This window comes from Myxocyprinus asiaticus, chromosome 40 (assembly GCF_019703515.2).
Source record: "Myxocyprinus asiaticus isolate MX2 ecotype Aquarium Trade chromosome 40, UBuf_Myxa_2, whole genome shotgun sequence".
Lineage (NCBI taxonomy): Eukaryota > Metazoa > Chordata > Actinopteri > Cypriniformes > Catostomidae > Myxocyprinus > Myxocyprinus asiaticus.
The window spans coordinates 31331915-31347255 of NC_059383.1; the positions used below are offsets into that span (position 1 = coordinate 31331915).

Sequence of the window (15341 nt, forward strand, 5' to 3'; positions counted from 1 at the left end):
AAAATAATAATATGTGTTTATACGACCCATTTAATATACTTAATCTTTTCCAAATCTGATGCTAAATTAGGCTGTAAAGGGGCATTTATCTGCAACGTGCTCGCCTTGCATTATCATTATTGTACATTAAATATAGAACATGACACGCATTCACCTTTAGCGAATAAAGGTTTATTTATGAACGAATGAATGAATATTGCAGGACCAATAGCACAACCCTAATAGCCTTTTCTAAATGGAATTCACCCACAGCAGTAAAAATTACTTAAAATATGAAAACAGTCAGAACATTGAAAATAATCAACAGATAGACTAAGCCATATCTACGAGATAGAAAAAATCAGCTGAAAAGTTACACGTATTTCACTATGTGCAGTCGTACATTAGCCGTTGATCTAATATGACAGCTGTTCTGTAAAGAACGTTAACAGAACCAATAACAGTTACGATGTAACAAAAATTGCTATAGTATGAAAAAATAGGCCTGTGATGTAGCCTACAATAAACCTAATGTATTCTTAACATGACGTGCACACAGAGTAAAAGATAGTTTAACCCGTTAAGAGTCGGCACCTCATTGAAAATAGCCTTCTTAATCAGCAGATTAAAAAAATGGCATTCCTTGCCTAAAACAGTAAGCTAGGCTACTTACTCAAAGGCATACATTTTTGATGAGCAAAATGAACACGTTAACATGGCCCAGTGAAAGACTGGACTTGACTCAACTATCCTCCGATTGAAAAAGTAAGATCGGCGGGAAAATAACTTTTTTAAGCGTGCACAGATTTAAAGACTCAAATGTGAAAACATCCGACTTTCAAGCCAACGTTTTGGAAATCCACTTCCCGCACCACCGCCAAAGTGATTTCACGGCTACTTTGCTGAGTTTTCTTGTCTTGCGAGAGGACATTTCCCTGCACGCGCCGCGAGTGAGAGAGGGAAGAATCGCATGCAGCCTGAGCTGAAATGAAACTTTGTATCTGCTCCAGATATACTTTTTTTAAATAATATTTTTATTATTAATTATATTTAAAAAGTGTAACATTAATATGACAGTAATTTAAGTGCAGCCTCTGTAAAAATGTAAAGCCAAATGTAAAGGTGTAAAAATGTTGAACAGTTTAATGGGGGGAAAAATTAACTGACTAGTAATTCCAACGTTGACTAGCAGCATCAGAACCGTGTAGTTGACTAGTCTCGCACATCCCTAGTTTTAACATCAAACAAGTTATGCATTTCAAAATATAGATCTAATGTTTTTGAGTTTACTTTCTGTAGCTCTTTCTTTGAGGTCTTATGAACCAGACGAGGAGTTGGAGTTACACAGTTATTTATTCAGATGTTTTGTGATTCCACTTGGGAGCAGCTGTTTACAGACAAGCATTTGTGTAGCCTTTCATCATGCTTCATTATTCTCTGCTACAGTACAGAAGGACTGCATTAATTACAGAGATACTCCTGTGTATTTCTTCAATGGTTTTAACTAAATTGATTTATTTTCAGTTAACGGTAGAAATATAAATGACTTCAGCATCTGTTTACAACTGTTTGCTAATTCAGTCTGTTTGATAAAACTGTGTATTGTGTCTGCTTTGCCTTTTTGTCTAAATTTAACAGGATAAATCTACAAAAATGCCAGACACATTGATTGCTTTTGCAATTTTGTTTACAATTGTATTACTTAGCTGACATATTTACTGTCCTAAATTCATTGGTACTTTCCCGTCTGTGTTTTTCAGGTTGTATTAAGTCATTGTGTCCCCCGAGTGGACAATATCTGGCCTGTTCGTAGAAACTTCTTTAACTGGTCTGCTAATCTCTCACAGCCTGCACATCCTCAACGTCAATACTGAGAGTCCAGGCTGTGCAGATGCTCAAGGTGCAGTAAGAGACAGCGATAAAGAGCCAGGTAATGGAGCGAAGCAGAGGTGGAAACACTGCAGGGGTTCTGGTGTGGACGCCAGCCCCGGCGTACTCCTTTCCCTTAAGCCCAGATGAGTCGGACTTCAGCTGGGGTGAAGACCCAGATGAGGACTTCCAAAGCCGTATGGATGAGAATGGCATCATTGGTCTGGCAGAGTGTCAGAGGCAGCTGGAGGTGGGGACATTGGAGATTTTTGACTGATAACTGCCCATTTATTGGTCATTTAGAGCAGTCTTGCCCAGACTTTTCATTAAATGAGTCTCATTATGCTTGCCAAGAATTTTGCTTTGAACCAGAGTAGAACTGCATATAATTAAAACCAATTTTAGATACTAGAATAAAGTTGTACTTTGAAACTTTTTAATGAGTATTCCTTGTTTAGGTGGGAGCAGACGAAGAAATTGCGGAAGACCTGTTGTGGGACATAAAATCCCCGGAGCCAGAGGATGGCCCGCCGCCTGCACTGGAGGAGATTAGCTATCACCTGAGTGAGCTGCTAGATTCAGAACCCCTCTCTCAGCCCACTGGAGATGACTCATTTCTGCGTAAGGACCCAGTTCAATTAAACCACACCAGCAGTGTTTAAATGGCACAATACTGATAACTAGAGCTGTCAGTAGATTAAGATTTCTAATTGCGATTAATCTCATGATTTTTCATAGTTAATCACGATTAATCTCAGATTTTAAAGTGCTGAAATTTGACTCTTTATATACTTATTTCCTGTCAAAATGCATTTATTTCCTTCTTTGGAAAGAACACAATATAACAAAACAATATATAACAATAATGCTTTATTAACATTTTCCAAACTCCACAGGACAAAGACAGTAATTCACTAAAGTAGCACCAATTGTAGTAATATTAAACATTTACCGAAGTCTAAGTGGGATGCTGACTGATTGATAGAACTACTATTCATTGCAATGCGCATTAAATCTCTTAAACCCTCATCCTCCACAATATTTATCGTCATCAGGCTGTCTTTTCACTTTGTAAATGGAATGCACATGATTTGTTTCAGGGCAGCAAGCGCTGCGTTGAACTCCATATGAAAAGTGCGTTTTGTTCTGCTTTTATTGCTGGCACTGCTGATGGAAATATAATTCATCCAAATTGTCTTGTAATCATTAGCTGACGCTTCAGAAGCTTGGCGGCAATGGGTACAAAGTTGAAATTATTACATCTGAGCAGACCATCACCAGACCCTCCATGTGGTAAAATGCTGACTTGCAAAAGATGCAAAGAACTTTTGCCCCAAGTCCCATCAGCGTTAGTTTTATAAGAGTTTAAAACTTTACTGTTACTTGCAGCATTTAAAAGGAAATAAAAGTCAGATTGGAATATTTGAAAATGCACATACATAGCTACATGCACAATTTCACTGAACTTTTTCAGAGTGTCTGGTATCTGTAACGTTGGTGTCTGGAGCGGAAGAAGAAGAGAGGAGACGCAGGAGTAGAATCTTTTAATTACAATCACTGGAGTAGAACACGCAATAAATCTTAACATTACACTTCACTAACTCAACGTAACACTTCAAGGACTGACAAATGGTGAAAAAAACTAATGCATTACAATAATCTAGTCTTGAGATCATGAACGCATGAATTAGTTTTTCGGCCTCAGAAACAGATGGCATGTGTCGTAACTTAACAGTATTTCTGAGGTGGAAGAATGCAGTTCTACAAATATTGGAAATATTTGTAAATATTTATATAAAATATATATAAAAAGGTTAGATTGCTATTACATATAACACCTACACGTTTTGCTGTAGAAGTTGACGTTACAGTACATCCACCAAGAGTCAGATTATATTTTAGAATCTTATATTTTTTTTTTTAGGTTTTTGTTCCAATAATTAGTACTTCTGTTTTATCAGAATTGAGTAGAAGGATATTGCTAGCCATCCACTATTTTATATCATTTATTCACTCTGTTAATTTGGAAAATTGTGAAATTTCATCAGGTTTCGAAGAAATATAAAGTTGGGTATCGTCGGCATAACAGTGAAAACTAATTCCATGGTTCCTGATAATGTCTCCCAGGGGGAGCATATATAGGGAGAAAATACAGAGGCCCTAAAACTGATCCCTGTGACACTCCATACTTAACTTTAATTTGATCTTACAGTTGCTCATTTACACAGACAAAGTGGTAACGGTCAGAGAGATAAGGACCTAAACCAAGCTAATGCCTGTCCACAAATGCCAACATAATTTTCAAGCCTATCCAAGAGAATGTTATGATCTATGATGTCGAAGGCAGCACTAAGATCTAAGAGCACTAGAAGAGAAATGCAGCCACGATCAGATGATATGAGCAAATCATTTGTAACTCTGATAAGTGCAGTCTCTGTACTATGATGGGGCCTAAATCCTGACTGAAATTCTTCATATATACCATTTCTCTGTATAAATGAACATATTTGCACTTTGTGATGGCCACTCCAATACCTTAACTTTGCTTTGGGTCATTTTCCTTTTGGAAGACCCATTTGTGACCAAGCTTTAACTTTCTGGCTGATGTCTTGAGATGTTGCTTCAATATATCCACATAATTTTCCTTCCTCATGATGCCATCTATTTTGATGGCATCATGTGGTGCAAGTAACGATAACGTGAGGTGATGCCATGACTTACTGCAATTGTTTGTTGTGGTGGTAGTGGTTTTTGATATGCGAGGGTTTGAGATCAATGTTAATCCCTCACGTAATTGTTGTTGTTGTGGTGGTTCCTGATCACCAGTGGTTTGAGATCTATGTAAAGATCAGTGTAAAAAATGCGTGCGGTAAAGTATGCAGTTTAAGTGTGATAAAAGTAGAAAGGCGTGTGAGCGCAGTAAAATGTATTTAGTTGTATTGCGTTAAAAGTATAAAAGCAAGGAAAAAACATTGCATGCAAAAAAATGGGAACGATTAAAGATTAAACCCTGAAAATAGAAAGATAAGCAATGCTAAGCAGGATAGCAGGCTACAAACACGAGCGCTAGCAGGAACAGGAGCAGTGATGGCGCCTTTTAGCCTAATACACATCTTAATACTACTAGGAAATAAACAGGGCTCACACCCAGTGGGAGTGTGTCAAAACTAAGGTTAAAATGTTTATTTTTATTATTTTTTTTTTATCTGTCAAAATGACCAACAGCATTTTAAATTATCCGTCAATGTTTAAAAAAAATGGTAAATCATGGAGAATTTTTCGGTAAACGCAACCCTGGTTTTGAAGCAATTCACAATTTGATTTAAGGTTTCATTCATCAAAGAATGACAATTTTTACATGACAAATGTGTAAAATTAAGCAGTCATTTTTGCTATTGTACCTACAGAACTTCTATATGTAAATGACCTCTGTTATGATTGGAAAACCCTCATGAAGTTCACTTTGTCATGCTAAATACAGAATATGTTTTGGTGTGTAAAATTTGGGTGGTCACATTAGCTCAAGATTTCTGCATCTTAACTTCATAATTGGTCTTGGTGGATTTGGGAGGGTATTTGAAATGTCTACATGTGAACTGTGAACTCTTTTATTTCCAAAAGAGAAAGGAAAATCTTGTTTTGCATGAAATGTCCCACAATGTCAGTTTATTCTTACTTTTTCTCTCATTTGTTTTAGAGGAAGAACAGGAAGCAGATGATGACCAGAGTATTGGATTGGAGGACTGGACTGATGAGGAAGATGATTCAGGGAACCTAACAATCCACAAGCAGGAATTAAACACTTTCCCAGAGAGAGACAGAGCGTTAGACATGACAGATGAGGAGATGGAGGAAAAAAACACATGTGAAGATGCTCAGAGACACATGGACCATTCATTTTCCAAGAACCGCAACAATAGCCCGACTTTAGAAATCACAGAACATTCTGAACAAAGTGATTGTGAGGAACTCAAGAAAAACAAAGGGAGATTTCTCCCAGCTTCACATCTGTCCTGTAAAAACACTCCTAATCCTTCCTTTTTTCCACATTTGTCCTCAGAAGAGCTGATGAATAGTTGTGGGATAGAAGCTGAGACTTTTCCAGAGCTTGCCCTCCCAGACTGCATGGTGGAATTGTCTCTGAGCAGTCACCAAAGCCCCACCCCTAAAATGTATCACACTGGTAGATCTAATGTGGAGGAATTTAAGCCCAAGGTCACACCTCAAACTTCAGCCAGAAGCCCTGTGATGAAAATCAAAGCTGGAAAATCAAACAAAGATGGTGCAAGTGAAGACAAATTAGAAAGAAGTTTGCACAGCCCCTCCCACAACTGCCAGCCTTCAGTGCCCTCTCCCAGAAAAACAAACCCTGATTCCCAGATGGATTGTGAGGTTTCCATTCTAGCACAGCTGAAAGCGAGCAGGTCCCCCTCAGACTTCTCTCCAACACATCACAGTTTTTCAGCACAAAAGAGGCAAAGAGCCTCAAAAACATCCCACACTGATCCAGAAGACATCAGGTGAGATTGAAATCAGAGGCTTGCAAAAAAAATAACGGTTGTTTGTGCTGGAAAAACATAACAACATGAAATCCAAATTAGCCCTATTTGCTTTCTTAAAGGGATAGTTCACCAGATTTACTCACCTCATGCCATCCCAGATGTGTATGGCTTTATTTCTTATGCAGAACACAAATTATGATTTTTAGAAGAATATTTCAGCTCTGTAGGTCCGTACAGTGCAAGTGAATGGGTGCCAAAAGTTTTACCCATCAAAAAGCACATAAAGGCATCATAAAAGACTCCAGTGTTTTAATCCATATCTTCAGAAGTGATATGATAGGTGTGAGTGAGAAACAGATCAATATTTAAGACCTTTTTTGCTTGAAATTCTTCTCCCTGCCCAGTAGGGGCAGTATGCATGAAGAATTTGAATCACCAAAAATACAAGAAGAATGAGAAGGTGATCTGTTTCTCACCCACACCTATCATATCACTTCTGAATATATTGATTTAACTACTGGAGTCTTATGGATTGCTTTTATGCTGACTTATGTGATTTTTGGAGCTTCAAAATTTTGGCACCCATTCACTAGCATTGTTTGGACCAAAATAGCTGAGAAATTCTTAATTTGAGTTCAGCAGATGAAAGAAAGTCATACACATCTGGGATGGCATAAGTGTGAGTAAATAATGAGAGAATGTTCATTTTTGGGTGAACTATTCCTTTAAAAAAATTTGCTTGGCGTCTTCCTGTGCATGATTCATCATAGCATTTTATACTAAAGTAAATAAATGTTTGTTTTCATAATCCTTCATCACTTTTTATTAACTCTCAAACTATTTTTACTTTTTAAATTTTCTGCTGACATGACCTAGGCCAAAAAAACAAGAAATAAAAGTCTTTAAAGTCTTTTGTCTTAAAGTAACCTTTTCTGGTTCAAAGTTTAAAACAGGCAATGTGGTATCTGTACTAAAGTCCATACTCTGCATTTAGTCCATGTATGTAGAGTATTTATTTCAGCACTAATCATTGATATGTATTTATTCTAAGGAAAGGTCAGCTGAGTCACCCCTTACCTGATTTCTCCAAAGTGGAGCCGAGGGTTCGTTTCCCGAAGGGCGGATACAAACCTCCCAAAAGTCGTAGTGCTGATCATGGCAAAACATTACACCCTGATCTTCCTGTAATTTTCAAATCCCCTGCTGAGATTGTGAGAGAGGTCCTGTTAAGCAGCACTGATGTGTCTCCAGGAAGTCCCTCCTCCAGTGGGAGCCACAAGCTTCCAAAGAGCACATTTCCGGAGGAGTTCCGCTGCCCCCAACAGGCCAGCACACTGGTGCAGCAGCTACAGGTATTCACAGTGGAGCCAATCAAGACACACTGAAATATATAGTGTGAAGACTTTCTTTTTGGTAGTCTGATCAAAAATTGAGTAAAGAAAGGCAAAATCAGTTTTGTTATTTAACATCGGCAGGTTTCGGACCGTCATACTACCATACTACTCTTACTGTTTATGCCGTATATAGATACATACCACCTACTACTTTGTTTAATCAGTATTATACTTACCGCATACAACTGTTTTTAAAAAATAGTCAGTTGAATAACATTCCTTGCATACCCATAGACTCTGAGGTCATGCAGATTTATCCAAGTGGCAAAAATGAAAGATGAATCAGTCGCTGTTATTTTTCTTTGTCTGAGCAATTTTTTTCCTCACACTCACTCTTATAGGAGGACTATAACAGGCTGTTAACCAAGTATGCAGAAGCTGAAAATACTATTGACAGACTTCGCCTGGAAGCTAAGGTAGGGTTTTGCACATCATGTTTTTGCTTGGTTGCTTTTGCTTGTGTGTTTTGTGCACGATTAAACGTTTTTAAACGTTCCTGTGCCATACTCTCCATCCTGTCACCAGGCTTTTCTCCACTCTTCATCTGCTCGGATGTCAACGGGATCTATTTATAGGCTCCTCAGGCTGAGTCAACACAAAATAAATGCACAATCTCTTTTGTGATGCCCATAATCACAGCCCTCGCTTTAGCAGCACCACAGTGTTTAAACACAGGCTCATTTTCAGTCTCTGATTGTAATGCTTTACCTCAAATGAAAGGCCTGCAAAGTTTCAGAGAAAGAGTAACAAACTGAGGCAATGAACAGTGTACATACAAACACATAATTTGCACAAATCAATATCACTCGGTCAAGTGTCACTTTATCACTTGGCTGACCTGAAATGGATCTTGGCTGGAGCCTTATGCTATGGGTCTTCCTACCAGGATTAAAACAGGATGTGATGTCATATCTGCTTTAACCATTACATAAGATGTTAGCTAATAAAAAAAGCAGCTCATCACTTGTTGCTTGCTAGTTAAAAATGATTGCATCAATACATAACAGCCTTTCTCTGATTATAGAGAAGTTCATTTTTGCATCACCATTTGCATTCGCTCTAATGCTCATTAGGTTCATCTTCCCCCACATGCCCTGGCCATCTGTCTTGCCTTTTATCTTGAGAGAGAAAAGGTTTATTCACTTTAATCCCTTATTAGTTTGTGGCTTTCTTGTGTTTATATTGAAACTTTAGACATGGACTGATGCAACTATGTTTTAATTGAGATCTGATGATCTGTTTACTGGTCTTGATCCTGTGTTAATATAGATAGTGTTGTAATAAAGACAAAATGGTTCATATTTTATTCATCAGGTTTAGGGGTCATGCAGAGGTCACAGTATGATTTAGTGTCTCTGGGGCTTATCGAGGGGGAACAGCCATTTAGATTCTGTTTGACTAAAGTCAGCAGGCAAAGGCATAAACACACTTGGAGTGCGTGTGTGGGTATGAAAAATCATCATGGATAACGTGGCCTATTGATGTGCTGTGTTTTCAGTGTATTTCTGTGAGGTGTTATTAGATGTCGGCAAACCCAGTGTCTTATCAGTGAGGCCAGCTGTCCCATCCCTTAGCTATGGAAAACACGCATTAATGTTCGAGTTTGCATCTTTATTGTCCTCAAGATGCAACTTATGTAGACAGCAGTACACACACAAATAAACTCGTGTATTTTAAAAGAAAAAAAGAAATATTACAGTGGACAGTAAAAGTGATTACTGCCAGAATAAAAGAGCATTTGTATCTGTCGGTCTTAAAGGAATATTCTGGGTTCAATACAAGTTAAACTCAATCGACAGCATTTGTAGCATAATGTTGATTACAAAAAAATAATTTTGACTCGTACCTCCTTAAAAAAAAAAAAAATCGAGGTTACATAGAGGCACTTACAATGGAAGTGAATGGGGCCAATTATTCGAGGATTTAAAGGCTGAAATGTGAAGCTTATAATTTTATAAAAAGCACAAACTAATTCTTCTGTTAAAATTTGAGCTGTAAAGTTGTTTAATTGTAATTTTACAGTCATTTTTGGGTTTTAGGGTTTGTTGACGTTACATCGTCATGACAGTGGAGTTGTAAAATCTATAACTTTACACAGTAAAGTCTTGTGGTTATACTTTTGAAACAGTGAGTATTTTAACGTTCAAAAATTTCATTGTAAGTGCCTCACTGTAACCTCGATTTTTGCTTTCTTTTAAAAAAAAAAAGAATGGGCGAGTCAAAATGTATTTTTGTGGTAATCAACATAATGCCAGAAATGCTGTTGATTGAGCTTAACTTGTATTGAACTCGGAATATTCCTTTAAGCTGTCCCCACAGTAGCAGACACTAAACAACTGGATTTTGGCAGAGGGTGTCACACCGATCTCGCTCTCTTCAGTCGGAGGTATGACACACTTGACGATTAAGTATGGTGGAGGGGTGACAAACATACAGACTCACCACAACACTCTCTCTCACTCTGGAGCTTGCCAAAATAACAACAGAGCCACGTTTACACAGCAGCAGAATACAGTTGTCAGTCCTTTATTTGTGTGCTTAATACGGTTACTTTCACACACAGTTCGGTTATTTACAAGAGTGACACCCACAAATTTCAGGTCACACAAGCGCATTTTCGGCAAACCCATGCTGTGTGAACGGAACCATACTGGACAACTAGTTGTCTGTCACGTCATATAATGTGAGAGAGTCACGCTGCACTGTACCCACCTGTCTCATGTGTTTGTGGGGAGTTTTGTTAACTCATGGAGACAGAGAAATGAGCTGTGTCATCGAAGATTCTGCCGCTGTTTCCCACCGTAGCTGCTCCCATGAGCCATGTGACACAAATGCTGAGTACACACAGTAAAAAAATCATTCTAAGCCTGTCGGTTAATTATGATCTGATGGATGAACTCGCGCCTCGATTGGACTAGTTTATTTAATAACGTGGCATCAGTTGTGTTAAGACTTGCCAGTGTTACGGACGTCACCATCTTTGATATTTACGTTAGTCACCGTCACTATGGTTACACCTGTTAGAATATGGTTGTGATTCGGTTGTCCGTTCATACAGACAGTATTCCAACTGCTACTGTAAGCTGCTGTATGAACAGGACATTTCAAGACTCACTCCTTTAAGTAAATACGGTTGTCAATCCCAAACACGTGTGAACATAGCCCAGGAATACCACGTGAGCATAAACAATTGTAATAGTGTGATTTAGGAAGCGATTCATGAAGTAACTTTACCTTGTGAAAGTGTGTGATTTTGTATTTATCCCCTCGAGGCTTGCCATAGAATGTGTATGTCTTCATGCAGATTTCAGTGTGGAAATAAATTACTTTCAATAAAAACAGACTGTTGTGTCTCTGCTTTCTGATTTCATTAGTCATTTAGTGTAGGAGAAAAACACAGGAAAAACGTTTGGTGACAGAATCACTGTGGATTGCAATCAGCGTTTGTGATGATGTGCGATGAAAACTTTCAGATTAGCTTGACATCTTGTCAGTTCTTTATTAAAAGAAGAAACTCATTGGTCAATGGACGAGAGCACAAAGGCCTGCCTCGGCGACAGAACGATTTTTTTCAAGCAAGTCTGTGTTTTTTTTAAGCCATTAACAGCTGGAAGTTCAGACAGTCAAGTGATTAATGACCTCCCACTGGCAGATGCTAATGCGCTCTTCATCTCCTTTCACCTGTCCGGCGATTATGTAAATGAAGCTCACACCTGAAAATCACTGGAAAAATCGGCTAGTGTGGTTCCAGCTTTACACTGAGGATGTTTGTATCTTTGACCACAGGGAAGCAACCAAAACTCAGTGGACAAAGGATGACTAGGATCAGAAAGGTCTAGCTGGGCCTTCCTAGTCACTCTTGTCACATACACTTGCATTATATTAGTAAGATCAGTACCAACTATCTTGCTACACATTTTAACAATATTACCCAGTTTACTCTTTTTTTTCTTGAATTAAGGTTACCACCAGCAAATCAAAGAAAAGGATAAATCAGACTCAATGAAACAATAATAAAACATTTGAATGAAAGAGACATCCATGTTAAATGGCCTGTTTTATGAGCCCTGTTTGGTGAACGAGTTTCCTCCATCTTCTTTTGTGCTTCAGCCACTAGGCTGCAGTAAATCTGAGGGATCCATCCAGTGGAGAGGTGAATGAGCAAGTCAAGGGTGGAATTCTTTGGTAGTTCCAGCATCTACTTCCTACTAGATGCTGGCAATGATCTTGATTCTCTGAGATTATAATACTGTATATGTATAGGAATGGGCTTTTAGTCTTGGATAATTCTCAAAGCAGATTTTCAGTCATAAATTTACTAGAGGCAAGCATCGCTACTGTATTTCTTTAGCTCAGAAGTACTATTCAGGATTAGGGATCTGAACAAACTTTTAACCCCAAGTATTAAACTTTGACATGTAGCTTGTCTTGCACTGTTTGTGCTACAGACATGAATGATTTATCAAACCATGCAGCTTGTTGAGGAGAGGCATGCTATTACTTTTCTAAGTGTGGATTCTCTGACTATTTTTGCCTGACAGACAATGAAATGGGAGTAAAATATAATCCCAAGCATTTACATTGAAGAAGTGACAAGAGCCATATCTAAGGATATGGTTAGAATACTTGGTCAAACGCATAGCAATTACTTGGTAAAAACCTTCAACACCCTAGTATCTTGGTGGCTTGTAGTACATGGGCAAGTATGGCTTTTTACAGAAATGTAAAATTCTGCTATCTGTATGTTATGTCCAAAAGGTTGTAAATGCCATTTACTTGTAAAACCCTTATTGTCTTGTGTGTGTTTGTTTCACTTCAGGTGGACCTCTACTCTGATCCTCCCAAAGCCAGTACAGCTATCATGTCTGGTGTCATTCAGGAGGGGTCAAAAGTCATGACGCTCAGCTTTCCACAAGCACAGAGGGCAGAGTTTGGTAAAGGCTCTACTCAACTGACACAGCATAACTCAGGTAAACCCCAATGAAAATCCAACTCAGAAACTGAATGCTTGTAAAATGTATAATTGCATGTAAATGTCACAACTCTAGGATGTTGCACTTCTCTTTTATCCAGTAATATTTACTTTGAATATTGTACAGTAAAATTTGCAAAGCCTTGTATCGATTTTAATCCAAATTTTGTATAATAACTTCAGAGCAAAATGTACTTTGCAATCTGAGAAAGTTTGTTGAGTCACCCCAAAATTACGTTTTTCGCATTGTAGAAATGTCCAGAAAACCCTCTTCTCGCCCCTCGTCTGTGGACTCTGTCTCTTCCAGGAGGCCTGGATCTATTACTGCAGACCATCTCATTGAGACTCTGACCAAACAGACTCACAGATTTCAGCTACAGGTATAATATTTCAGAAAACCTGTTTGGATCTTTTATGGTGTCTGTAACAATGAAGTATGCCAAACCCAAGAAAAGAATTATGATTTTTGATGAACAGAGGTGCTTTGAATCCCAGATCACTTTATTTCTGCTTGTACAGGTTGATGCTTTTGGAAAGCTTCTGAAGAATGGCAAGCTAATGCCATGTGAACAAATAAAGGTATTTTGTTTCCATTTGGCACTGAAATAAATTAATCTTTAAAGACTTGATGGGTCTGATTAAATCAGCATGAAATGGGACTCACAATCCATTTTGCTTCTGTAAAGTGACATTTCAGAGTTAAACAGGATATTCAATGAGAAAAATATGTAGAGCAGGACTTGATTTTACCCATAAGGAATTGATGTTCACTTTTACTGGATTCTGAATCCTTTGTAGGGTCTCTCCACGCTGGCTGAGGGACAGGAGTCTCTGGAGAGGGCTTACCTGGACGCACGAGCCCAGTATCAGATGCTGCAGAAATGCCAAGGCGGGCCTGTGAGCTTTGACCCTGACAGGTGAGCTCTCATTTTCATTTCTCTAATTTTTCAAACTACAATTTTTGGTCAGATGTGTTTGCTGAACTTACTGTTTATGGAATGATGAGTTCATGTGTGTAAAATAGGGAACTAGAGGGTCAGATCTTCAGATCGGGGATGCGATTGGAGGAGCTGAAGGAGTGGATGGAGCAATTTGAACAGAACCGACCCACCTCAGAACCTCCTTTAACTCCGCCCCCACACACAGATGTGTTGTCTGTGTCCATGCATGAGGCTGAACCATTACCTGAGGTAGCTCAAACATTACATCTAAGCCTCACTAACCTGAGGTGATCCGATCACAAGTGGTCAGCTGAGACGCATCAATACATTGTTTTAGTGCTGTCCACTTATGATTGGATCAAATGGTAGTATTAGTTGTAAACAGGGCCCAAGAGTCCTGGTGTAACCATCATGTACTGGGTGGATAGTGGTAGAAGATATAAGGGCTTAGAGACTCTCTTTCTCTGTCTATGTCTCTCTCCCTCTCTCTTTATTCTTTCTCTCAGAGCCCACTGTCAGTTGTTCATCCTCAGGCTTGTGTGGGTGTGGAAGTGAGTTCAGTGAGTGAAGAGAGTAATGGAGACAGAGAGGAAGATGAGATTTTTCCATCTCTACTTCATCCTCTCTATGACAAACACCAGCGTGTGGAGAAAGACTTCAGGAATCTCATGGACAGGTGAGTGACCTTTGACCTGCATACATCTCTTTCACCAAAAATTTCACATGCATGATCAAGTGTTTTGAGTCTCTCACACTATCTCTTGCTGTCTTCTTACCCAGTTACCAGAGTTTTAAAGAGCTCCCCTGCCTGATGGAAAGAAACGTCACTTTAACAAGCCATGACTCTCTGGATTCTGGTGACTCTCCTCCTCCCAGGAATGAAATTGCAGATTATAGACAACAACACAGGTCTACCAATGACAGAGTGACGAGCAAAACTGCTCTGCTGTATGTCCTGAGCTCCATTATTGTAATATTACATTAACTTTAAAAAGGTTTAGAATAGTGCTGTCTGTCGATTCAAATTTGAGTCGCGATTAATTGTATAATTTTTCCATAGTTAATCGTGATTAATTGCAGATTTTTAAAGTGCTGAAATTTGACTATATATACTTCATTTCATGTGTATGTGCATTTATTTCATTTTTAGGAAAGAAAGCAAAACGAGATGTATCACATTTTTAGTCACGATTAATCGTATAATATTTCCATAGTTAATGACTATTAATTGCAGATTTTGAAAGTTCTGAAATTTGACTCTATATATACTTCTTTTCTTGTCTAAGTGCATTTATTTCCTTTTTAGGAATGAAAGCAAAATGATATGTAACAATATAATGCTTTATTAAACATTTTCCTAACAAAGCCTTCCACAGTATAAAAATAGGAATGCACTAAAATAGCACCAATTCAAGTAACATTAAAGTTTCCCAAAGTCTAAGTGGGAACTTGACTATTTGACTAATTAAAATAACTAGTCCCCCCATAGGTTGTATATTCATTAGAATGGGCATTCAATCTCTTAAACTCTATCCACATTGCTACAGCAGTCATGAAGCCATGTTCATGATTCGCGTCAGGGCGTCAACGTCATGCAGCGTCAAGCACCGCTTTAAACTCATAAAACATAAAAAGCGCTGCAGACAACGTCTCATTCTGCATTTTCGTGATAGTTTAGAATTTA

The 15341-nt window shown here is 38.4% G+C and overlaps 1 protein-coding gene across 2 annotated transcripts in view; it reads left to right on the top strand.

Moving 5' to 3' along the window:
• The window catches only part of LOC127430575 (microtubule organization protein AKNA-like), a 37536-nt gene that overhangs the window by 12349 nt on the left and 9846 nt on the right, over positions 1–15341 (top strand). For both annotated transcript variants that reach the window (XR_007895459.1, XM_051680424.1), the window contains exons 2-13: positions 1740–2098; positions 2307–2469; positions 5546–6368; positions 7402–7702; positions 8086–8160; positions 12564–12714; positions 12969–13096; positions 13236–13295; positions 13515–13633; positions 13741–13906; positions 14164–14333; positions 14438–14605. Coding sequence is in view for 1 of the 2 variants with exons in the window: in XM_051680424.1 (XP_051536384.1) it covers positions 1913–2098; positions 2307–2469; positions 5546–6368; positions 7402–7702; positions 8086–8160; positions 12564–12714; positions 12969–13096; positions 13236–13295; positions 13515–13633; positions 13741–13906; positions 14164–14333; positions 14438–14605 (2510 nt within the window). In the remaining variant the exon portion in view is untranslated. The remainder of the gene's footprint in view (positions 1–1739; positions 2099–2306; positions 2470–5545; positions 6369–7401; positions 7703–8085; positions 8161–12563; positions 12715–12968; positions 13097–13235; positions 13296–13514; positions 13634–13740; positions 13907–14163; positions 14334–14437; positions 14606–15341) is intronic.